The 22,721-nt window shown below is 43.6% G+C and overlaps 9 protein-coding genes across 9 annotated transcripts; 5 read left to right on the plus strand and 4 right to left on the minus strand.

Moving 5' to 3' along the window:
* Positions 1-30: 30 nt before the first annotated feature.
* On the minus strand, positions 31-2,108 carry JR316_0004480 (Phenylalanine--tRNA ligase alpha subunit; the record flags this gene model as incomplete). Its single annotated transcript, XM_047890244.1, has 10 exons — positions 31-115; positions 170-330; positions 389-465; positions 519-932; positions 989-1,104; positions 1,151-1,279; positions 1,341-1,433; positions 1,481-1,599; positions 1,653-1,895; positions 1,947-2,108. 10 exons carry the CDS (start codon positions 2,106-2,108, stop codon positions 31-33), a joined length of 1,599 nt encoding a protein of 532 aa, XP_047750005.1.
* A 225-nt stretch (positions 2,109-2,333) lies between these two features.
* On the plus strand, positions 2,334-3,839 carry JR316_0004481 (Peroxisomal biogenesis factor 2; the record flags this gene model as incomplete). The annotated part of the gene is made up of 5 exons (XM_047890245.1): positions 2,334-2,534; positions 2,629-2,734; positions 2,905-3,016; positions 3,069-3,186; positions 3,240-3,839. The coding sequence occupies 5 exons, from the start codon at positions 2,334-2,336 to the stop codon at positions 3,837-3,839; spliced, it is 1,137 nt and encodes a 378-aa protein (XP_047750006.1).
* A 114-nt stretch (positions 3,840-3,953) lies between these two features.
* On the minus strand, positions 3,954-8,196 carry JR316_0004482 (Importin-11; the record flags this gene model as incomplete). Its single annotated transcript, XM_047890246.1, has 21 exons — positions 3,954-4,121; positions 4,180-4,291; positions 4,352-4,533; positions 4,589-4,747; positions 4,808-4,996; positions 5,049-5,258; positions 5,314-5,385; positions 5,437-5,504; positions 5,562-5,607; positions 5,664-5,813; positions 5,875-6,055; positions 6,113-6,263; positions 6,315-6,405; positions 6,464-6,618; positions 6,668-6,781; positions 6,846-7,131; positions 7,179-7,400; positions 7,454-7,634; positions 7,688-7,749; positions 7,798-7,870; positions 7,928-8,196. 21 exons carry the CDS (start codon positions 8,194-8,196, stop codon positions 3,954-3,956), a joined length of 3,141 nt encoding a protein of 1,046 aa, XP_047750007.1.
* Positions 8,197-8,634: 438 nt separating this feature from the next.
* JR316_0004483 (uncharacterized protein) lies at positions 8,635-10,726 on the plus strand (the record flags this gene model as incomplete). Its single annotated transcript, XM_047890247.1, has 7 exons — positions 8,635-8,833; positions 8,891-8,998; positions 9,048-9,996; positions 10,085-10,130; positions 10,181-10,474; positions 10,535-10,630; positions 10,679-10,726. 7 exons carry the CDS (start codon positions 8,635-8,637, stop codon positions 10,724-10,726), a joined length of 1,740 nt encoding a protein of 579 aa, XP_047750008.1.
* Positions 10,727-10,779: 53 nt separating this feature from the next.
* JR316_0004484 (Folylpolyglutamate synthase) lies at positions 10,780-12,722 on the minus strand (the record flags this gene model as incomplete). Its single annotated transcript, XM_047890248.1, has 9 exons — positions 10,780-11,039; positions 11,094-11,284; positions 11,335-11,626; positions 11,682-11,736; positions 11,788-11,865; positions 11,918-12,166; positions 12,216-12,343; positions 12,405-12,519; positions 12,570-12,722. The coding sequence occupies 9 exons, from the start codon at positions 12,720-12,722 to the stop codon at positions 10,780-10,782; spliced, it is 1,521 nt and encodes a 506-aa protein (XP_047750009.1).
* A 480-nt stretch (positions 12,723-13,202) lies between these two features.
* JR316_0004485 (DNA repair protein REV1) lies at positions 13,203-14,074 on the plus strand (the record flags this gene model as incomplete). Its single annotated transcript, XM_047890249.1, has 4 exons — positions 13,203-13,357; positions 13,410-13,519; positions 13,574-13,802; positions 13,861-14,074. 4 exons carry the CDS (start codon positions 13,203-13,205, stop codon positions 14,072-14,074), a joined length of 708 nt encoding a protein of 235 aa, XP_047750010.1.
* A 328-nt stretch (positions 14,075-14,402) lies between these two features.
* On the plus strand, positions 14,403-16,073 carry JR316_0004486 (putative aldose 1-epimerase; the record flags this gene model as incomplete). The annotated part of the gene is made up of 10 exons (XM_047890250.1): positions 14,403-14,486; positions 14,542-14,640; positions 14,696-14,737; positions 14,799-14,854; positions 14,909-15,000; positions 15,062-15,201; positions 15,252-15,552; positions 15,612-15,705; positions 15,761-15,794; positions 15,849-16,073. The coding sequence occupies 10 exons, from the start codon at positions 14,403-14,405 to the stop codon at positions 16,071-16,073; spliced, it is 1,167 nt and encodes a 388-aa protein (XP_047750011.1).
* A 725-nt stretch (positions 16,074-16,798) lies between these two features.
* JR316_0004487 (Protein EFR3) lies at positions 16,799-20,130 on the plus strand (the record flags this gene model as incomplete). The annotated part of the gene is made up of 9 exons (XM_047890251.1): positions 16,799-16,926; positions 16,978-17,079; positions 17,132-17,285; positions 17,338-17,474; positions 17,530-17,682; positions 17,733-18,324; positions 18,382-19,404; positions 19,461-19,665; positions 19,712-20,130. The coding sequence occupies 9 exons, from the start codon at positions 16,799-16,801 to the stop codon at positions 20,128-20,130; spliced, it is 2,913 nt and encodes a 970-aa protein (XP_047750012.1).
* Positions 20,131-20,418: 288 nt separating this feature from the next.
* Positions 20,419-22,508, minus strand: JR316_0004488 (uncharacterized protein; the record flags this gene model as incomplete). Its single annotated transcript, XM_047890252.1, has 10 exons — positions 20,419-20,787; positions 20,842-20,989; positions 21,042-21,058; positions 21,121-21,219; positions 21,276-21,523; positions 21,584-21,674; positions 21,735-21,844; positions 21,907-22,201; positions 22,259-22,337; positions 22,393-22,508. The coding sequence occupies 10 exons, from the start codon at positions 22,506-22,508 to the stop codon at positions 20,419-20,421; spliced, it is 1,572 nt and encodes a 523-aa protein (XP_047750013.1).
* Positions 22,509-22,721: the final 213 nt, after the last annotated feature.

Consider the following 22,721-nt stretch of genomic DNA (forward strand, 5'->3'; position numbering starts at 1 on the left):
AAATTGCATACTCTGTACATAGAAACATTTCTAGAACATCACAGCAGGAGAGTTTTCGATACCGTCTATTGATACTTTGTGTCCAACAAGTGTTCGTATGTTGTTGATGCCATAACTATAAAAATTGTTAGGGAAGCGTAGCCATGCTGAACGCTATCCTAGTACGTACCGAATCATAGTCGGCCGTTCGAGACTGAGACCCCACCCATGCACCCTTACGTCTTTAGGGAAGCCCATAGGCTCCAGCATTTCAGGACGGAACATGCCACTGTTGCCTACTTCTACCCATCTATCTAGCATGGGATGAAAAGCAAATATTTCGAGGGAAGGCTTGGAAAAAAGTGCTTAGTCAAAGGATCGGGAAAAGGCCAGTCGATAATAACCTTACCTCTGTATATGGATTGTATGCAGGCTTGAAGCGCACTTTTTCTATACCCATTTTGCGGAAGAAGACCCGCATGAAACCTTTAAACAAGTAAGCAGAACCATTATTTAGATATAAATGATAGGAAAAGCACCAATCAAGTCAGCTAGTGTCAAATTGCGATCAGCGACAACACCCTCGACTTGATGGAATTCAGCCAAGTGCGTAGCATCCATGGTTTCGTTTCTGAAGACCCTGTCTATACTGAATAACTTGGCAGGTCGGAAGCCATCGTCGGTCTTGCTAGAACCGGTACCTCCTTCTGTTGAGCCAACGCCATGAGCGAATTCTGCACTGTCGTCTTCCGTTTCCTCTCCTCTGCATTTAGCGGCAAGTTTGTAGAGCATGTGAGCCGATGAGGCAGTAGTGTGCGTTCGTAGAAGCAGCTTGCTGGACTCATCGTGTGACCAAGGGGCCCTGTACCCTGCCGATCCATATCCTCCAAATTCATGAGTAGCAGAAACACGTTTGTAATATTCTTGATTGGGAGGAAGCGATTCCTTAGGATCTAACATGTTGAATATTAAGTATATGACTATGGTGATGTTTTGTAAATCTTCTTACCAGAAATGTAGAATGTGTCCTGCAGATCTCTCGCAGGATGTTGTTGGGGTACGAACAAAGCATCAAAGCACCAGAAACCGGATTCAACGAATGATGAAGTCGGCATTTCCGCAAAACTAGTATTTATCAGTTCTGACACCATAAAAGGTGAAGGTGGCTTACCCCATCTCCAGGAAAATATTTCTTATTTCTTCTCGAACTTTGAGGAGAGGGTGCAAAGCTCCTCCCGATGTAGGGATACCTTCAGCCTCAAAATTGTATTTTTTGTAGGTAGATATTTTCCAAGATCCACTGAAGTGAAATGATTCATCAATATACGATGATAACTGGCACAGGCGGTGTTGTGCCTTACGATGTTAGCATGTCAACAGTTAAGTCTGTCTCGGGTTTTGCAGTAGATGTGCTGAATTGAGGTCCCTTTTCAACGGAGAACCACTGCCCCTTTCTAGATCGAAAGTAAGAATCGACACTGAACTAGTGAGTGATACATACTTTTGGGAGACGAGTTTACGTTTACGCAAGTCAGCCAGGATCTTTTCACCCGCTTTCAGCGTTCCTGTGGACGCAATTTCTTGCAGGTCAAGTTGGGTCGTATCTTTGATCTCAGACACCTGGACGATCATAGGGTCAACGAGGATTCAACGATGACAATAGTTGAACACACTATTTTCACCAATCCGTCTCCCTCTTTTCCAATCCAACCGTTTTTGAAGGCTCGGCCCTGTCCCACTTTTGCAGTTTCTTCGCCTATCTCTTTTTTAAGCTGAGCTGGTGTCATGGGTGCTCCAGATCCTTTGACTGGAAGAACGTTCCAAACCCTTGCTTCGTGTGAGCCGTCCTTCAAAATCAAGGCTCCTTCAGGCGTAGGGACATGAGTCAAGACTTCGTTTGTTTCATATTTAATCATCTATAGCAGTTTAGTAGATTATAGGCTATGAAATATGAATGCAGGGCTTACTTCACGACTCAGAAGTGAATTGAGAGCTCCTAGGATAACAATTTGATCCTCACTTGACGTCGCCGGGGTCGATTGACCAGGTATAGTGAGAGATCGCGTGTCCTTGATAGACGACTGCGATTCCAGAGTATCCAATATGAGTTTCTGTAGCGCTTCCGACATTGTAGATCCCGATGTCGTATACTTTGTGGTACTGAACTTTGTTAGAACTATCTTTTGTGATCGCGACGCTTGACTCGATAATTACAGATCACGTGGCTTGACTAAAACTCCCGAATAGGAACCCCATATGAATTCAAGTCAAGTTACCGACTACCGGTAATTCTCCAGACTGCAACTACTTCAACTTCTCCAGCTCGTTTGGACATTCGTATCCTGCCATACCACATGTCGTCTTTGCCCACCGTGCTTGAGGAAGCATGGAACCATGCACAACCAAGGATATCTCAGATTAGGACTTCGTTGACCTCAGCGGACTCAGGTCGCCCACGGATCATTCGCGTCGGACAACTTGACGCTGAGCTCCTGGATCAAGAGCTAGCACAGCTGCTTCAGGAGCCCATCAACAAGACATTATCTCTCATTAACGTATGAGACACATCTTTATTCCAGAACAGCTTTTCAACGCCATCAGTCGTCATTTAGGTCGCGTTTCCAGCTTGAATTGAATTTATTGATTCAGTTGACGCTTTATAAACTGTCTGTATGGAATACCGGGGCGACATATGGCGCCAGACTCCAAGATCTTCGATATGTGGTCCAAAATATCTCCTCAAGTCGTTTAGCTCGTGCGTGCTTGTCATTGTTGTCTCATTTCTTCTAGTCATTTGATACCTGATATTGACGGTAGCGTCGGGATTGCCTCGTAAAACACTCTTGTTTCATGGCACACTGACCTTGCTTTTACCATACCTTCATAATCGTTTTCGCTCTCATGCACTTTCCAATGCATGGCCAGATGCACCATCTTCCGACTATCGCCGCAAGGTGTGGGACGCACTTTGTTCTGTTGAGTCTATATACGGTTTACTAGGACTCGCCAACTTTGTCGCCTTTCTCTGGGGTGGAAAGTGAGTATTTCCATGATCATCCATATTTTCTGATCGATACATCGCCTCCCAGATATCGCACATTGGCGGATAGGATTTTACGAATGAACCTTGTACCATCCAGAAGACTAGTGAAACGCGATGTCAGCTATGAGTTTATGAATAGACAGATGGTCTGGCACGCATTTACTGTATGTAGTTTTCATTTTATTTGCTTAATTGGTATTCTCTGATAAAATTCAAGGAATTCCTTCTTTTCTTGCTACCTCTAATCAACGCGAGAACCATCCGTCGACGTGTCTATCGCCTGACATCCCTCTTAACACCTCTTTATTCGATATCGCCTTTCCGAAGCATACTCCAGCTAAAACCAGTCTCCAACGAAAATTCAAACTCTCCTTTGAAACGTGGCAAACTATGGTCAATTCCTCAGGATCAATGTGCTATCTGCTTTGAAAACGCTAGATTCAATTTGAACATTTCGGAGCCCACGAATATGTTTACTTCATTAGCCGCGTCCACTGATGTCCCGTCAGGCGGGCAATCCAACTCAGAACCGCCTACCTATCCCATATACAATCCTTATCAGACTTCATGTGGGCATATTTATTGCTATCATTGTGTAGCAGAACGAATGATACGCACTGCCGATGAAGCGGATGACGAGCTTGGCTGGGAGTGTTTAAGGTGTGGAGAAGAGGTGAAAGAAGTTCATCGATACGCGGTCGACGTTATCGAAAGCGAAGTCAGCGAAAGTGATTATGAATTCAGTAGTGATCTAGATATGGGTACAGATTTATCGGGCTCCATGGGAAGCTATAGCGAATCTGGATTTTCGGAATAATAAAATATACAGAAAGATTGCGATTGAGAGGTTCCTTGAAAAATGAACAAAAAAATTCACATAGTACTGAACAATGAATGCCAAAATTTGCAGTGAAGGTGTCGTCCAATAAATTTATTGACCACGCGCCAGGGCATCTTGGATTTGCTTTAGTACAGTTGGATCAGCATGGTCCAGATAGGACTTGAAGTTGGCAGGTCCGCAATTAGCTTCTGCTTCCCTGATTTGAGAACCCACAAACGGAACCAATTGAGTTACGCGAATCGGGTCTCTATCATAAACCTGAAAATTGAAGACATGAATACAACAAAGCGTTTACAAGGTTATATCGGATCCTCACCGCTTGACGACGACTATACTCCGGGGTACCTTCAGTCTCACGAAAATACGAAGATGGAGGTTTATCCAATTCCCAGAAGCGATGAAGATTTGTTGGCGATGGTGGTTCACTGCTGATGAAGATCGTGATTTATTAAAATTGCCAATGAATGACGTAGCATAGAGCAACTCACTCAGATTCTTGGCGGAGGGCAGCTTGATCTTCAGCTTCTTTGAGCTCTCCAAATACATCAAGCCACAGGTTGAATATTTCTCCAGAAATCCGCGCAAGTACTTCTACGCGGGCAGTGGAGACTAACACAGCGATTCCCATAGCGGTCAATTTACGATGTCGTGGTTCGCTCATGTTGTCAAACTAAACAAAATCAACATACAAATCAGATCGATGGCGGTTATCCAATACGACATACCTTCCCCCACCACTGATCCATTAGAAGATCAATAATGACACTTTCGGCTTGACCTAACACAGCCGAGCTGGCAGAGATGAGTTGAAGAAACATGCCGCGATCAGACATGATTATGCGCGAGAATAAGTATATATGTTCTGTGAGGAAAAGTGTGTCTCCCTACGTTTCTCGTCAAATAAAGTCATTCGATTAATAAAATTGACAAACTGATTTGCTCACCTCTCCCGCAATCAATGTCTTCAACAAATGAGGGAATAAGCCCGATACATGTAAGGGTTCGCCCCAGAGTTCTGAAGGGGCAAGCTGTATAAGAAGGGAGAGTGACTGCAACAAATCCTTAGCATTCAGTTCAATTATTTTATTGTTAAACGCAGAAAGATAGGCTCTGAAGATTTCAACGGCACTACTCTGAGCAATAAAATATAAGCGCGGACGAAATTTCAACCAAGAGTGGATTCACCTTCAAGATATGGACCGCATCTAGCAGAAAGTATGACTCAATAATCAGTGTAATACTTCCTAGAAGGTCTAGGTTGGTGGCAAGCAGATTAATCGCTTCAGGGAAGACGTCACGCAAACAAGGGCTCCCGTCAGAACTTGCAACGGTCACGGTATTGCGCAAAGCGCCAATCCAAAGGTTTAATGCATCGCCATCTAGTTGAGCAATTGACTACTAGGTATGTCAGGAATGAATGATAGACGAGTGTCAAACATAAAATGCTGACTCCAGGTGACAAACTCTCGCGAAGGAGGGGGACCACTAAAGGCCCCAAAGAACTGGAATGTTCTTTGACAGCCTGTACCATGCATGAAATTTTGCGCAGTTTTTTTTAGAGAACTGGGCATACCTCCACTAATTTTGTGACTGTATCAAGGAGCGACGCTTTGAACAAAAAGTCACCCTCCGCAGAAACCCCTGCTCGTCGTAAGAAGAGGAAGCAGAATATCAGGATTGAAAATTTTCTTTACTCACAGAGTTGAGGTATGGGTTCAGTGATAACAGAAATGAAAGGTAACACCTGGACGCAAAAGTCAGTCGTTTGCAAAATGTTTCAAAATGATATGAGTTACACACCAGAGTACCGGATTGTTGGATCACTGTGTTCAAGCTCTCATCAACCTTTCTCTTACTTTCAAGTGTTTCTGCCTCAGCCATGATTTGGATTAATTGGGGAATCGCTGTTGCCAAGAATGGTGCAAATCCGTTTGCGTCGAAGCTCAATGACTATGTATACAGTGTGGGTCTGTGTTGAGTAAGATTCAAGGAGTGGAAATAGGCAACCTACATCTACACATTCCCGCAATGATGATGCAGCTGTTAACCTCACAACAGCGTCAGTTCCAGGACCACGATCCTGGAGAAGGTGAACCAGAATTTCCCATATCTTTGGGTTATTTGGAGATATGCAAGAGTCTGCTACCCATTTTCCGATTAGCCATGCGATGCGTCGTTTTATGATCGGATAGCTGGATGAAATAAATAGGTAAATCAATGTTATAGTGGAAGATAAAATCATATATTACTTTGAGTCAGTTTCGTGAACCTCTGCAATGAAAGTCGTCTGCAACCATGTCTCAAGTTGTATTGCATTCTTGAGACGAATCGCACATCGCCCAATCGCACAATACAGTGCTTCTTTCTGAACCACTGAGTCCAAATCTCGGGAGGGCTGGGCTACGTAAAAATTACTACCATTGCTTGATCAGGTAGGCGAGTAAATCTTACGAGCAATTTGTACGAAGCTTGCGGCCAATAAAGGGACGACAATGTCCGAAAATTGGTTACATAGTTGCATCAAAACTCTTTCTGAGCATGCCTATCAATGATATCAGGAGAGAACACTTTAAAGAAAACGGATTGATTGATGGACGTACTCTTATTTCATATTCCCACTGGTCATTATCTTTGTCTTCCAGGTTGACCCATTCTTCGGGATCAGCCATCCAGCCCTCTAAATCTGCCGTATTGAGAGGCATAAAACGTGTGACAAGCAAACGAACAGCACTCTCGACAAATTGTTGGGATAAATCTAGCTGATCATCAGGTATAGTTAATATAAGCAAAAAATATGAATTTACTGTTCTTATTGGGAACACCACTTCGTGAAGTAGGGGTCCACTTGGAAAGGTTGTCTTTGAATAAAACCAGACCTTGAACTAAGAATCTGACGGGATAAAGCGCTTCATCGGAATCTGGCACGATCTGCAGTTAGCATGAAAGATAACAATGACTTAGAACAAAAGTGGCATTGTTCACCAGCAATCATATTTTGAGGATACTCAGTTGAATCAACGATTTGCGACCAGTAGTACATAACTATATCACCCGACAGTGAAAGTGAGATGAATCGTTCCGACGAGAGTTGCTGTAAACGGCGGAAAAATTTGCCAAAGGTTCTCAGATGTCTAGTCATAACGGAGACCGTGAGGCGGGTTTGTTCGTTTCGTGGAAGTTCATTGTTCATGAGTGACATCACTATTCCCTTTCGTAATGCTGAGAGGGCCTTTACTTGCATGGCAGAGTTTTTGAAGAGTTCTTCAACCTTTGGTAAACATTAGTCAACGATTTTTAAATACAAGCACGTCTTACCCATGCCAAATTATGTTCGAGTTCCTCTCCTGATAATTTCCCAAGTTTGTTCCATAGCCAAACTGCCATCTTAATTAGGCATTTGTACACCAGATGAGATAACAAAATATTGTCGTGAAGGCTTTGCGATGAGATGTTTTGAGGAGATATATGTTGTGCAGCGAAGGTCGCTGACATTTTGGAGTAGTATCCATAGAGTAGAAGACGGAGTTGTCCAACAATCTGGTTTCCTTCAGCAAATGTTGAAAAAGGCAGCAAGTAAAGGGTAGACGCACCAGGCCCATTGCTTTAATTCCATTTGGTAGCTTGATACTGGCGAACTCTTTCAAAATTTTGTTCAGGAGAGACAAACTTCGTCGCAGTCTAAGAGTATCGCAAGGATCTTCCAATAAGGAGATATACCGTTTTTGAAGGTTACCATCGATAACATTTACAAGGTCGTCTAAAAGATTTGGCCTATAAGAAATCAGTCCATCTGAAAGGTAACATATAAAGTATTGATAGCTGACCATTGACCAGGAAAATCGCTGCGGGCAAGTTTTGCAACGATGATTTGATTGCACTTTGCGATCTAGGAAAGGTCATAATAATCCCAAAATAAAGGCATAAAAAGACTAACAGTATCATCCTCTTCATCAAGGAACAACAAACACCTTTGACGTATGCGTAGTCGGTGTTCGTCGGAAAGTAACCTTTATACCAAGGCATGAACTAATCGAATGAAAAATTCATTAAGAGAAGATACCCACTTTCTTGACCTCCAGTGTTGAGTAACCGTGTTCTTAAGCTGAATCATAGCCTGCTGTCTGATAACCAAGGGGGTTGTTTTACGGGCTGCGATTTCCTGAAGGGCATCGAATGCACCGAACATGTCGAGCAGTTGTTTGAGACGCTGACTTGACGATTGGATTTGGGACACATCTTGAGAAGAAGCGCCAACGATGACTTCATAGAGTTCTGTAGGTGATACACTTTGTACATTCACCCCCAATGCTATTGGTCTAGGTACCGATTGCATCGTTGGAAGAGCGAGCGCTCAAAGCGGACAATGAATGAGGCACGACTGATACTCTTTGATCTTAAATTTGGTCAAGCAATCCGAGGGATGATCTGGGTCCTTGAAGTAAGCAGGAAGACGGCTTGAATCTCAGAAATTAAAGCGATTCTATAGAGGATTATTGACAGTAGATGTCAGGATGCAAGTCGGATGGACCCTTGAATTAAAGTTACTTCGCCACTTCTGGATATCTATTGATGGCCCTAACATGCGTAAATAACGCGTCGCGTTATGATGTTTGCATCTTTGTGACACGATTATTAGTTCAATTGTTGTCACAGTTAACAATCTTGACTCAGACCATTACATATGCCATTTCGGTGGCAACATATACCATTGCTACGTTGTTTTCTACCTACAACACGTCTGGAAACACGTCTGAATACATCATTGGTTATGATGTTAAACGTCGAGAAGAGTACACGTCGATCCCACCAGGATGAAATTATCGAAGACTCAGAACCAGAGCGGGAATTGCATCGGAAACGCAAAGCGAAAACGACAGCTAGACGAATAACGTACAATGATTTATCTACCTCTGAAATGGGTCAACAACCTCTTCTCAACCCTCTTCTCAATGAAGTCATTGAAATTTCTGGTAAGTTATTTCGTCCTTGATGTTGAGAAAATCCATCATTGATGTAGCTGGCTGTAGATTCAGACTCTGAACCGTGCATATCTAGCAAAGACATTCCTACAAATGCAGACGCGGAAAATAACACTATCCTCCTGGCGATACCTCCGTCAAACATTCTACGACCAAGTTTGTTATTTATTAGTCGTTGTGTTATCCTGACTTAGGCTTATACCAGGGCAAATTTTGTCTACCAATCTTTCTCTTTCATGCATCCAGAAGGAAACTGAAGACTGCCCTGAAAGCTCAAACCATCCATCCGTCAACCATGAAAGTCGTGATGCCATTAAACCCATTCGCGTTTTGGACCCTAAACGCTTTGCTTACACCAGTACGATATCAACCAAAAGGAAAGACCTTCCAAATGCTCTACAAACCGCAAGTACCAAAGAAAGACGGTTAACAAAACCTGCGACTTTCGATTTATCGAACGACGATCTGTCAAAGGTTAACCATTGTGTTTGTTGTCAAGCTTCCTGGACAGTAAGAAAATCTGGGCCCCAGAAGTTGATGCATATCCGAAGCTGTGCCAAGAAACATGCATTGAAAGAAGAGACCGTTCGTGTTCTATTGCAAACAGAAGTTTCCAAATACGTTGCTCCACTGCACTCCAAGGGCAAATCGAAAGCTAAGGATTCTTCCGTTGAAGCAGTCTCCTTGACTAGAAAAACATTTCTCGAAGAAGTTTTGGGCGAGGAATCAAAGAAAAAGATCAAAAGCAAGCAGGTCGAAACCACCCTTGCTGATGTCGGCGCTATGCGCGATAGCATACTGGCTAGGGCGCAAAACATTTTGAATTCTTCATGTCCCAATGTACCCGAGCTCGATATCGGTTCCCCTAGGGTGGAGCAACCATATTTTTCACCTTTATTGTCACATCAACATCATGAGTCATTATTACCTTTGACTCAACCATTTCTGCGCAGCTCCTTAGCTGACATACACGGTTCTTCGGTTTCACTCTTCAACTCAAATGTATCACCGCCACGTGTCAATCCAATGTACACTGGTACAATACAGCGAGCAATTCACACTACTGCCTCAGGAACCTATGGGGCCAGTCCGCCCCCAGTGGGTTCAATACAGCCAAGTCATTCTTCCAGTGACGTATGGACTGCCTCATCGAAGTACGTTTTTCAGTGATAATTAGGCTCACTCGTAGCTACCCCCAACTAATATACCGTCATGTTTTTATTGTTGGATCTGCTTCATCAGGACCATTCGACGCCGCAGCCGTTTATCCTTGGAAGTGAAGAGTGATGTATGGACGAATATTGATATGTGAAGCAAATTGTGAACATTTCTTAACAGGCGACTTCGCGAAAGGATCACGTAGCTGACCTTGTCGATTCACTCGAAAAGGTTTCGTTGAGTTCTCCATCTCCATCTACAAGTTCTTCTCTGGATAGAGCACCGTCGACACTAGACATTCAAGCAACGACGAAGGCACCCAAAAAAGTAAGAAGAGTATCCAAATCGCGTTCCCCTAAATCTTCTGCAAAGAAGAAAAAGAAAGCTGTCGATTTTGGCGCTAAATGGAAAGCACATATGATAAAATACATTACGCAGGATATTGCCCTTTACCAACGTATTCTACGCTATGAGGTAAGTCTTTTTTATTAGTTGGCCTCTGTCAATGGCCCTGTTCTCAATAGTCACAACTAGCCGATCCACTTCGATATTTTTCTAGAAATTGCCGCGCTCTATACACCTGTCAATTCGAAGACAAAGCAAAAAACACACATGTTTCTCGATGAACAGGTAAGCTTCTTCCGTCGTTTGACTCTCCTTGCATTAAAATTATTACAGGCAATCCTGACTTACGGGAGAGCTGGCTGGGGCTCACGCGGTCTGTAAACGACGCCCTACGTAGGAGAAAAAGATTATGTACGAATATATATTACTAATAATCATAGCGCTACTTCGGAGAGGCCAGCAACCTCTACTACTCCTCCCACTAAATGTAAACTTCCTGTCACCAAAATTTTTACGGGCATCCCAAATTTGGTTTGAGCCTCCTCGACTACTTTGACGGCATTCTCGATTGAAGGTAAGACATGTATGTGACCTGAAGGGAAAGAAGGAATAAGTTTTGACCATGCTGATGCCAATGCCTGTTGAGTTTTCAATTCGGCAAGTTCAGAGTCGGATATCGCTTTCGACGTAAGGTCTGCAAGAAGCAACGGTTCAGAATATGCAGTGTATGACACTAATATGTCCTGACCTCCTTTAAAATGGCCATCAGCATATGTGACGTTCGCACAAAAAATGACATGATCAAAAAAGGTGGCAATGTCTTCGGAGTCTCTCCGAAATGATGCCAATTGTGTTTCACTCGTTTCTTTCATTGAACTAAGGAACGATTCGCCCGACCGGCCACTTGTGCAATTGAAAATGAGGAATCTCGGGGATTTGCTAAACGTCATATAAAAACCTGTATCAAGAATAAAGCAGGCTATACTCACGGTGTAGTTTCAGGGTCCGGAGCTAAGCCTACACCGGGATTAACAAACCACTGCATGCAACATTGTAAGCTTTCGACGGTATGAGCGCCATCGAGGTACCAGGTCACTTGGGAACGTTTTGGATCTGGCACAGTTTGGCAACGTCCAGGCCATTTGGTTTGAACCAAACCTGCCTTGAAGGATTCCGGAAGGCTTTGGTCATCAAAACAGTCTCCTGTTTGTGCTTCCAGGAAACTTTTTGCAAGAGCGACCGCCAGACTAGCATTTTCAACTTGATGGATTCCAGCAAGTCCTAAATAAATAATTTAGTATTTTTGTGGGCTTTCGTTTTATTCACAGTGACTGACCTAACTTCAAAGCAGATAGTTCCGGGGTTGCGGATACAATAGTCATACTTTTGGCCTACATATAGTTGTTAGCTGGATAATACGTTGAAAATAGTTGAATCAAGACCTTTAGCTCCTTTGCGCGAGATTCAAGCATTATTCTCCCCTCTTCGGGTTGTTTAACAGTAAATGCCGGGACACCTTTCTGAAATCACAGCTTTCAAACCACTGGAATAATTTGGAAATAGTGTGCCTACCTTGAAAATTCCGCCCTTCTGCCATGCAATTTCGGTCAGAGTCCTTCCAAGTACATTTACGTGATCTATTCCCAGAGCAGTAATGCCAGTGACCACAGGAGTGGGGACGATGTTAGTACTATCATAGGTGCCTCCAACGCCAACCTCCAAAACAGTGGCATCAACTTTGTGTTCCATAAAAACATGGAATGCCATGAGAGTCATGAACCTAAAATATCCAGGCATTTCAGGCGTAGTTGGAACTTGTCTCTAAAGATTCACATTGGCAATAAAATCATGAACAGTAAACGCAACCCACAGTATTGTTGGCTACAAGTCGATCCCAGACTTCAAAGAAGTATTGAGTGAATTCGGCTTCAGACAAAGGAGCGCCGTTGATTCGTATTCTTTCTCGAACAGCTACCAGATGGGGTGAAGTGTATAAACCTGTCATACGATGTGTCTGGTGTCAAGTGCCGGTTATACGACATGGAAACTTTTAGATTACCTATTTTCCACCCCGGCTTAGCGCATCTGAGAATGGAGTCTGTAAATGCGCTAGTTGACCCCTTTCCCTTCGTCCCTGTGATATGAATGACGTTCAAGGCGTTGAGTTGTTGAGGCTGGAAAGTGTCACTTCCGGGGGTGAAAACAATTAAGAGACAAGTCTCACGGAGTATCCTATCCTTCCAAGATATTCAAGCATTTCTGGGATAGCAAATGCACTTGAACGACCGCCAGATGCACGAACAGCTTCGAGGGTGGCAGCATTAGATTGAAGAGTATTTAACTGGTCTACGGCATCTCGGTATGTTTTTGTTGCCATGTATCTGCGGCTCGATAGGAATCCTGTATGGGCTTGATGAAGTGAGTAGTGTATTGATATGGGAAGGTTACGATGGTTCCATCGCATTTCTTATCTGCAAATGTAATAAAAAAAACGCTCAGTCACGATGTCGACATGAAATGTGACTCGACATTACGGCCAGAGCCCAAAGAATTCGAACACTAAAATAGTAACCAATCAAAAGTGGGCCTTGCGTCACGTGGCCGTTCCTCAATTATCACGGCGCGTCGGACGCTCGCGACGAGTCAACTTGAACCACCTCTGTGCCTATTCCAATCCATGAACCCCACTGTACCAACACACGCATGACCCTGTTTAACCCATATATTTATTTAATCCCTTTGTCGATTGTTCTTCTCAAGGCCCGAACGTAACCTTCAAATCATTCATCTTCATCAATTCAATTCAGCTCCACTTTCTGAGCACTTTACTGCACGAACTGTAACCTGTGCAACGATAATGGAGGCATACTTTCCAGTTGTTACCAAAGTCAGACCCAAGAGCAAAGGCTCCTCCGACGGATCCATCCGTCCTAACCTTTCACCTGGATGGAGTGAAGATCCGCTCTCCATTAATTCCAAACGCAAAGATCAATCGGAAATAATCTCACCACAGTACGTCTCTGCTCTAACTATATGTTTCTGTTGATGTATTTATTTCACTTAGATCTAAAGACCCTATAACTCTTTCCTCTGTAGATGTCACAAAGGGGTTGTTGACTACCCTGTCCGATGTCTCAAATCCGATCACTCATTCCAACATTTATGAAAGGACTGGTTAGCGTTTCATGCACCAAATGTGATCCTATTCAAACTTATTGTTGCATCTAGTGCATATTGTATCGTGTTCTACTGGACATCAAGTATCGGAGGGTCGAAGACACCATGTGGGATACACGGCCAGTCGAACAAAGAAACTTCAAGCACAACGGGATAATGAAAAGGCGGGCACTGAGGTTGGCGTTCTCAAGAATACCAGAATCTACATTGGAGGGTACCTTGAGAATTCAACAGACATCGAAATGAAACGACTCATCGTTCAAGCCGGCGGTGAGGTTGTGTAAGCAAATTCGGTCTAGTCATTCCTTAGACTGCTCTCCTGACTGGCACGAAAATAGCCACTCTGCCTCAAATTGCACCCATATCGTTACTTCCCGGGGCTTAAGTGGATCGAAGACTGACCGAATTTTGACAAGGAAGGGAAAAAATAATGTGTATGTTGTCAAGCCTGAGTGGGTTCTTGATAGCATCGCAATTGGGAAGCGACGGTCCGAGCGGACCTATGCGGTAGTGAAAGCCTCCAATGTGTTGGAGGCTTTCATGAAGGCTTAAGAAGGTATCAAATTCTGGTCGCTTATAGTCGTCGAGGGTGTATTTTTATGCATTGGTTCTCACCGTAGATGAGTAGTACTATTTATTCCATGTTTTTGAATACTTATGATCTCTTATGATCTTATCCTTACCACATGAGCATCGGAATGGGGTTTATAGGAGAATATTTCGTCACTACTATAGGCGATACATGTGGAAATCTAAATCTAGTCTTTCTGATGTGGGGAAAGCCAGCTCCTTCTATTCAACATCTCTCAATCATGTGGCTAAAAAACAATAATTTACTTGTATAAATATGACCGGTCACTGACCATCTCTGTACCAGACAATGGCGCTTCTTCGGGGACTAACTTTGTTTCTACTGGGAGTCAGGGTGTCTTCCTTGGTACCATCGAACAGTGCACAGAACAATGTATGCATTCTTACTCATCTTAGGTTTTTACTCGCTGAATACATGCATGGGGTAGGAATTTAACTCTATTCTCATAGCAGCTCCAGATGGATCTGCACGAGCAGCTTTCATTCCCTTTGGTGCTATTGCCACTAATTTCTGGGTCAAGGACAAAGTTTGTTATTTTTCGTTGCAGAAGCGTTTGATTTCAACTCTCTCTTTCAAAACAGCATGGTGTCTTCCGAGACATCCTACTTGGATTCGATGACCATGTATGTCGCAAAGTTATTGTGTATAAAGCACACGTGTATTGAAAGAAATCGGTAATCTTAGACGTTATATCAAAGCGATGCAGAAGGACACCCCTACTTTGGTCCAATTGTTGGAAGGTTAGTTCAATCATGACATTCGAATATCATTAGTTCTGAAATTTTGAATATCAGATATGCGAATAGGATCAGAAATGGCACATTCACTATTCCTATAAGCAAAGATGCATCTGGCCCCAACAAGTTTTTTGTACCGAGGAACGAAGGTAACATACAAAAAAATCGAAAGATATCTACCTTTTCATTCAAGTTGTTGTCCTCATCCAGGCAATAATACACTGCATGGAGGTTTCGATGGGTTTGATCGTCGTGTTTGGCAGACAACCAAAGTCTCTTCCAGCTCCGTGACCTTCACCCTTGTTGACCCTGCAGGTACTCAAGGTTTCCCTGGAACGGTCCTGACAACAGTAAGTCTTGCTGATGCTACAGGCTGCCCATTCCTTAATATTTTTGCTAGGTGACGTACACTTTGGAACCAAAATCGACGTGGAACATCAAGATCCATGCAGTTGCTTCTGCTAAGACACCCATAATGCTGAGTGGACACCATTACTGGAATTTTGAGGCCTATCAGGAATCCCAGGACCTAGTCGGGCATTTTGTCCAGTTCGAATCTTCAAAATTTGTAGCGACAGATGGTCAATTGATACCAACAGGAAAACTGACCCCTGTAGCTGGTACACCTATGGATTTCAGGAAAGCAAAATCGATTGGCGCTAGCATTCCTCTTACCGCTCAAGCCCAATTTTGTGGAAGTGGTGTGTCAAAATATCTGCCTAATGATTAAGTCGATCTCGAGCCAGGCTTTCTAAACTAGGTTGTGTCGGATTTGACAATTGTTGGGTTTTCGATACAGTCGATCAAACCAAGAAGCCAAAATTTTCTATGTGGAGTGTTAATTCTGGTATCAAGTATGTTTGCAAAGCCCATTTGTGCAGATAATTGTTACTGACGCATTGACTTCAGACTTGACATCTTCACAAATCAACCTGCTGTTCAGGTCCGCAGCTATCTCCTATCTTAACTTGTCTTACTTTTCTTACGATCGACGCAGGTGTACACTTGCAATGGCATCTTCAATGCATCGCTACCCATCCCCAGAAAAGCGACACAAGGAGGTCCTAATAACATCTATGCTGACCACTCCTGTGTCGTCATTGAAAATGAAAGTTTGATTGACGCTATCAACAACCCAGAGCTTGGGGTTGATCAAATATTCGGGCCAGGTAGACCCTACGATTGGGAGTCAACCTACGTTTTCTCCACAATACAAGATTGACTGTTATGCCTATGTAAACGGTAGTCCATCGTCAATGTCGAATCTGCTATACAATATGCACATAATGTACAAGCTTAAGGTCCGACGAGAGGAATTCGAGCAGTATAAATGCCACAATAAATGCACGTATGATAGATACAAGCTTTGCAAACTGGCTAAACAGAAAGATGTGTCGAGGATAACAATGAGGTACACAGTTTGATAGTTATTTACGCAAAGCAGAGAAAATAAAAGATAGAGCCCAATAAACGCTAGACCGAAGCAACCTAAAAATAAGAGGAGGTGAGCTCTCGAGTATCGGTGAAGGGAGATTAGAAGAGTGAAGAATCAGGGCTCCCAAGCGTAAATAGGGAACCAGGGTAGGTTGTCGTCAATGTGCAAGCACTTGGCCTGGTGCACAGCGTAATTTCATCTTGTAAAGATAGAAAGAAATGCGTACTCACAAACAACACCGCACCCCGTTGGAAGACAGTTGAAGAGAAGATGGCCGCCTGCAAATTTTTGTGCACCTTTTTATGGCAGTTCAAAATTCCCACGGTGCATTTAATCACGTTTAGCAGACAGACCTGGCAGCTACTATTAGTAGCCACAATGATGATGCAGGCCTGAATGGGACCGTTTGTTCACTACTTCCTCTTGCTGGCAATCTAAAGCTTACTATCCGAATCATTATTCTAATTGTCTGCATTGCATTATATCACATTCCTTCGTCCTCTTCATTCAAAATGAATCTATTCACTCCTAATCATGTAAAGCTCCTCAATTCATGCTATCCTCCAACCTCGTCTCTCCTCACAGCTGGGCCCGAATATTCACCAAATTCACATGAACTTAGCCGACTGACCTACTATGCGTCAGCACTTTCCTTCATCTTTTAACTTCAATTACTTAATTCGTCGTCTAGGTCAAACCATCCAGGGAAGCTGGCCAAGATTGCAGGCGAATTAGAGAAGCGTTTGAAGGCAGAATGCAAGAAAGCGAAATCGGGAAATATTCGATCCAGGGCGTACGTTCAGGCATATCTTCCTTCATATTTACCGCTCATTTATGTCTGTCAGCTCCTTATTAATATCACTGTCAATATTTCGGTCTCTTGCCACGGAATGCAGAAGGGATATTGCCCTACTGTCTCCTTCTCTGATTGGATCCGTCGATTATACTTTAGCGTCGCTTTTAATGGATCTTGAAGTTACTGCAAGGGCTGCGACCGTTGTGAGTCCTGTCTTGTCATCTGTATAATTTTGTAGCTCTGACGTCAGAGCAGTTCACTGCATGGACCACCTACACGAATGGTCATCTTATTGGAGCTGATAGCAACATGACAAAGGACTATCTGTCAATATTGAAGCAATTTGCTACCCTAAGCTGTTCAATATCCTCTGACCAGGAAACACAGAATCGGTATGACAGAATTCATTCTTAACTCATTTAGTTCTCAATGGCATAGATAAAACAGCACACGACTAATAGGTCTTGCTGCCCTGACGGCTGCGTTGAACTCTGAAGCTTTATATAATGATATCGGAAACTTTGGAACCCAAGTCTCCATTATCTTGTGTCCTATCATGGTCATTCTCTTTGAGACTCCTCTGTCTACTCTGGACGACCAGTATGTCTGCGGAATCTTGTTGAAGTTTTGCATATACTAATTCTGGCAAGATTTTCTGCAGTTAAAGATTCCTCCGCTTCTCCATACCTGGCTGAGTTCAGAACAAGACCTGCTTTAGAGCGTCGGGCGGCGTCAATCCATATCCACGTCGATGGGGACAAAGGACCGTCATCTTCTGACGTTTCTGATGCATCTTTGCACGCACTATTCTCCCTTCTCAACCATGCTAATGGCGCTCAACTGGGCTATATCATGCAGTCCTCGTTTGACAATTTGGATTCATTGCAGAAGTGGTCCGAATACGATCACTGCTGTTGGTATGCTCAGAGAGTCGCGGAATGGGCCCAGTACCAATATCGCTATGTCGTCCCCACTTGGCTCGTGGATCGCTTGTTATCCCAACCAGAAAGCCCTGGAAGCACTGTTCTTTATCAAACCTTGGTGGCTATGGTTACTTCTGTATTCAGCGCTCCGACACCACTCATTAATTTGTCTTCTTCGGACATCATGTCCAATCTGCTGACACTTATGCTTCGATGTATTTCTATTAACCCTGAGGACGTCACTCTTCCTGCTTTGGTGGAATGTATATCTTCATTAGGATGTCATGTATATTATTCTGATCAAATACAAGACCTGGCGGTAAGGCTGTTTTATAAAATGTGGAATGACCGTAATGCATTTACCGATTGTTTGCAGGGCGAATTGGTCGGTCGGCTTGTTTCCATTGAAGTTCAGGGAGTCCTTGGAAGGGACAAGGCCACATCGCTCCAAACCAGGTCATCAGCCATCCGTTGCCTCTTAGAAGGTTTGCTTGGTCTTGTCCGTGCCGCCAATGCAAACGAGAGAGTCGAATCGGCGGATGAAACCTCTAAAAGATGTTCTCCAGAGCCAAAATCCAGAACATCTCTAGACACCTCTCGCTTAGAAAGAACAGATGAAAGGGCATCCCGACGCACCAGAGTGCCTCCTGACATCTGGCAAGATACTTTGAGTCTTTTGTGCGATAGCGACCCACTGGTACGAGAGGAATGTTCTAACGCATTGGTTTATTATATAACCCAAGAAATGCCCAAGCACGGGGAAAGTAGTGAACCCGCAGCAGTGAAGCCTATGCGACGTATTGCCGACACATTCCGTCATCATGTTGGCGTCCATCCAAGTATTGGGGATTCCGGCAGCAAATTCCTCAATTCTGTGCATGCTTATCTTTACATTCTCGCCACTTCCCCGACGTTGGGAATATCGCCCTCGGTTGTAGGCAATGCTCGCCTTTCTTCATACGACGATTCTTCTTCCAATGCCCCACCGCCTATCATATCTGATTTGCACCATGATTTGGGAGAAAACCGTTCTGCACCATCTCCAAGCAGTAATCGCCGTTCTATCGGCGGCCATAATGTCTCAAGAGCTCGAAAGGAATCTTTGGTTCTCGGCCTTCTAGAGAGAACACCATCTCAGTATACCACTTCTGCCAAGGCCTCAGAGGAAGACTATGCCCACCTTCTAAAGATACTCACAACAATCCAGTCGCGCATGCCATTGCATGGGTTGCTCACAGGAATACCAATGATCTTGGCGTTGAATGCTGCCTTAAATACCCAAGATATTGATATCAACCTCCTCCATCGAATTGTCACAATCAAAACAGTCATTGCTCATGTATGGCTCGTAATAGGACAAGTGTGGAAATTACAAGATCTTGTAAATCTGGCTGAAAAGGTCCGTTTTACATTATAATTTCAAGTGTAGATGTTGTTGTTGACGTTGGTATATAGGCAATCAAAAATTTGTCTTCTTTTCCAAATAAAGGTACCACTGAAGGTTTTCCTTTGGACTCGCATACATTGGGAATAGACGTGGATGAGGCATTGAGCCTAGTTACATCCTCACAAGCTGTTCAAGAGGCCTTTGGAATGGATCAAGAAGGATTGACGAGGAGGGTCATGGTCAAGTGGACCCCAGAACTTGCTCTTCGAGATTGTAAGCTCGATCCTTATCATAACCAGCAACTTCTAATGTTTTACAGTTGAGAATTCTTCTGCATATGAGACTACTCTAAGAGGAGACGGCATATCCCCTCTATTAAAAATTTCGCCAGCTCTGATGCACATTGAAAATATTTCTTTGCAGAGTTTGACTAGATCCACTCGTGGTCTCGGAGTCACTGACCTTAGAGAGGCATTGGAGGGCCGAAGTAGCATGTCGAATCCAGCCCTTGCACGACCTCCATCTGTTTCCACTCTCGACCATGCATCGTCGTCGTTTATGGGAGGCGATGCACATCTACGGCTCACCCAAACTCGATCCAGGTCACGAGCTGCAAAGAAGCGCCCGGGCCCTAGTGGTAATGGTGAAGTTCGAGACGTGTTAGCTCGCCTCGGAATCAGTAAGCAAAACAGTAACCTCCTCAAATCAACCTTCCCAGCTCTTCAAAAATCCAATTAAACGTATACAAGACTGCACGCAATTTAGACTGTCTTCGTATTCACGGACTTTGTTTAGTATTCTGGACATAGATCACTTTCTTTCAATGCACTTTGCTATCACTTTCACCTTTTTTATTCGTATAATTTGATACGATCGGCATACCATCTATACCACAGACTATAATATACATGCTGTCATTTTCTTTCTACCTCTTATTCCGCGCCATGTTACTCAATCAAAAACCTCCTAATCCGCGGTATCCGTGAGCTATCTACTTCAAGTACCAAGATCTACAGGAATACAATTTCATACTCGTACAATATCGCGTGGTTTGGGCTGGGGCCCGCGGCCCATAACGGAAGCGGTGTTCGACCATATGGAACAGATTCGATACCATATCTTAACTGACCGCCTCTGGAACTTCCAAATTATGGAAAATGTATACAGCGCCAGCAAAACCGCCATGAATAAGATTATGAAAATTGCAAGCACTGTCCATGTGGATATTTTACCCCAGGTTCCTTCCGAGGCGTTGACTCCGTGCATGACATATACCACGACGGACACCGTGAAGGTTAAGATGGCCCACACTAGGAGTGTAGGTGGAAGGCTTAACATGATGGCGTGGCCGTATAGGCCAAGATATCGATGTTGAACATTATGCATATACGTGAACTGAAACAGTAGATGGTTAGACACCCTCGATAGTTGTGTAGAGGTAAACCATACAGAGTCTGCTGTTGATGTATTTGCCTGATGTCTCCATATTGAAAAGACACCAACAATGATACTTCCGAGGGAGGCGAACGTAGAGATTGTCGCTGACACCTGAGCGCCTTCTGGTATCCCTTCTACTGCCAAAAACCCAACAGTGGCTCTAAAAGTGCAATTTCAGGTGTATGAAAATAAACACCAAGATGGGTACATACGAAAGAAGCACGGTTGACTGTATCACCCAAGCCAAAATTATCAGTTATCGAGAAAGAGGTTGTATATTGGGGTGCTTACAATGAGTAGGAAATGAGAGTATTCTCGGACCAACCGCTCAATGTAATTTTCCCAATTTTTTTGTACGCTGCTCAGTCGCCCCCGATACTCACTTGTCATCTGTAGATCAAATAAATCCAATGATAAAGTTACAGTTAAATAGTCAAAGTTTATACCTTGACATGCGCCCTGTAGGTATGTGGAATGCCAAAACATAGTACGTTGATGACGAACATCAATATTCCCAAGAGTACAGGTGGAGGTTGATATGCAGCATGGCTGGGGGCCAATTTTTCCCTTCTGAAAGCTTGAGACTCCTTCTGGGTCAATTGTCCCCAGTTCTCAGCGTCGCGATAACTGCACACTTCTCGTAAAAGCCAAGCTAAAAACACAGTCTTTGCTATTGACTTTTCGTTTTCTGGACCTGGATTACAGAAGTTTTGCAGTAAGTTATTGTATTTGAACCATACCCAGAGAAACGTACGGGATATCTCTTTAACAACACGAGAGAGTTCTTCACACTCCAGCTTGGAGAATGGGACGGTACTTCTTTGGCCAGAGATAAGGTTATCTGTCTGTAACATGAGATTTTATATGAGCAATATTCTGTCTTGAAAATTTGACAGGCATCGTACATAGAACCAGGTCAAGGAGTCGAACGCGTCTTCTATCGCTCTGGGTGGTGTTGTGACATGAGAAGGATGGTTCCAAAGATAATTCCAGTAAAGGCGGCGACATCTGTTTACTGTATCCGCACAGAGTATGGTTTAGTTAACGTGTTCATGGTCAAAAGAAATTATTTCGAACATCTTTGAGGTCCCAACAGGCAGGAATTATCACCCATGACATCTGCAATTTCATAGGAAGCAACACAGTGCTTGTGGTTGATTGTAAGATTGAAAGTAGCGATTCCTCCGTTGTTTCCTTTGAATTTGTCTGCGATCTTTTGGGCTTGCACATGAAGGTGGACCTCCATCCCTTCCGTCAGTTCTGACAATGGGTAGCCCAGGTAGCTTTGTCTTGTTATCTCAAGGATACCAGGAAGACGTATATTGTGATCGGCGACAACTTTCAGTGTATGGTTGTAGAAATAGACCCAGCCCTTGGTGTTACGATCAAGCAGGGTCAGTAGAGACCAAGGCGCTTAGTATACGCATACCTGAGGGTGGACACACATTGTCCAACCTTCAGGAATAGCCAACGTTTCTTCCTGAATGGTCGAGAAGCAGCGATCATCTCTGACGAACTTGACTTCAATATAAGAATTTCCAGATTATCATATTGTTCACTTACACACCACCAAGAGAAAAGAGGGTACTAGAGCGAGACACATCGTCCATTTTGGCACCCAATGTGGGCTCTCCGCTGTAAGTGTATGGTGGAGAGAAGCCCGGAGCAGGATCTGACATTCTGACTACGAACAAGTGATGGTTTCTCAAAGAATGTCAATGAGAGGCAAATCAAGTTGTATCTAATTTTGGAGCACATTGACACAAGGAAAGCGCGATGGCGATGCTGCTACACCCGTGTATATAGGAAAATCGCGTTCTCTGACCTTGGCAAACGAGCACTCACTGTCGTATTCAGTGAGACCGTCAAATTAGCCTCGCAGATAAAACAGA

Source organism: Psilocybe cubensis, chromosome 4 (genome assembly GCF_017499595.1).
Source record: "Psilocybe cubensis strain MGC-MH-2018 chromosome 4, whole genome shotgun sequence".
Classification (NCBI taxonomy): Eukaryota; Fungi; Basidiomycota; class Agaricomycetes; order Agaricales; family Agrocybaceae; genus Psilocybe; species Psilocybe cubensis.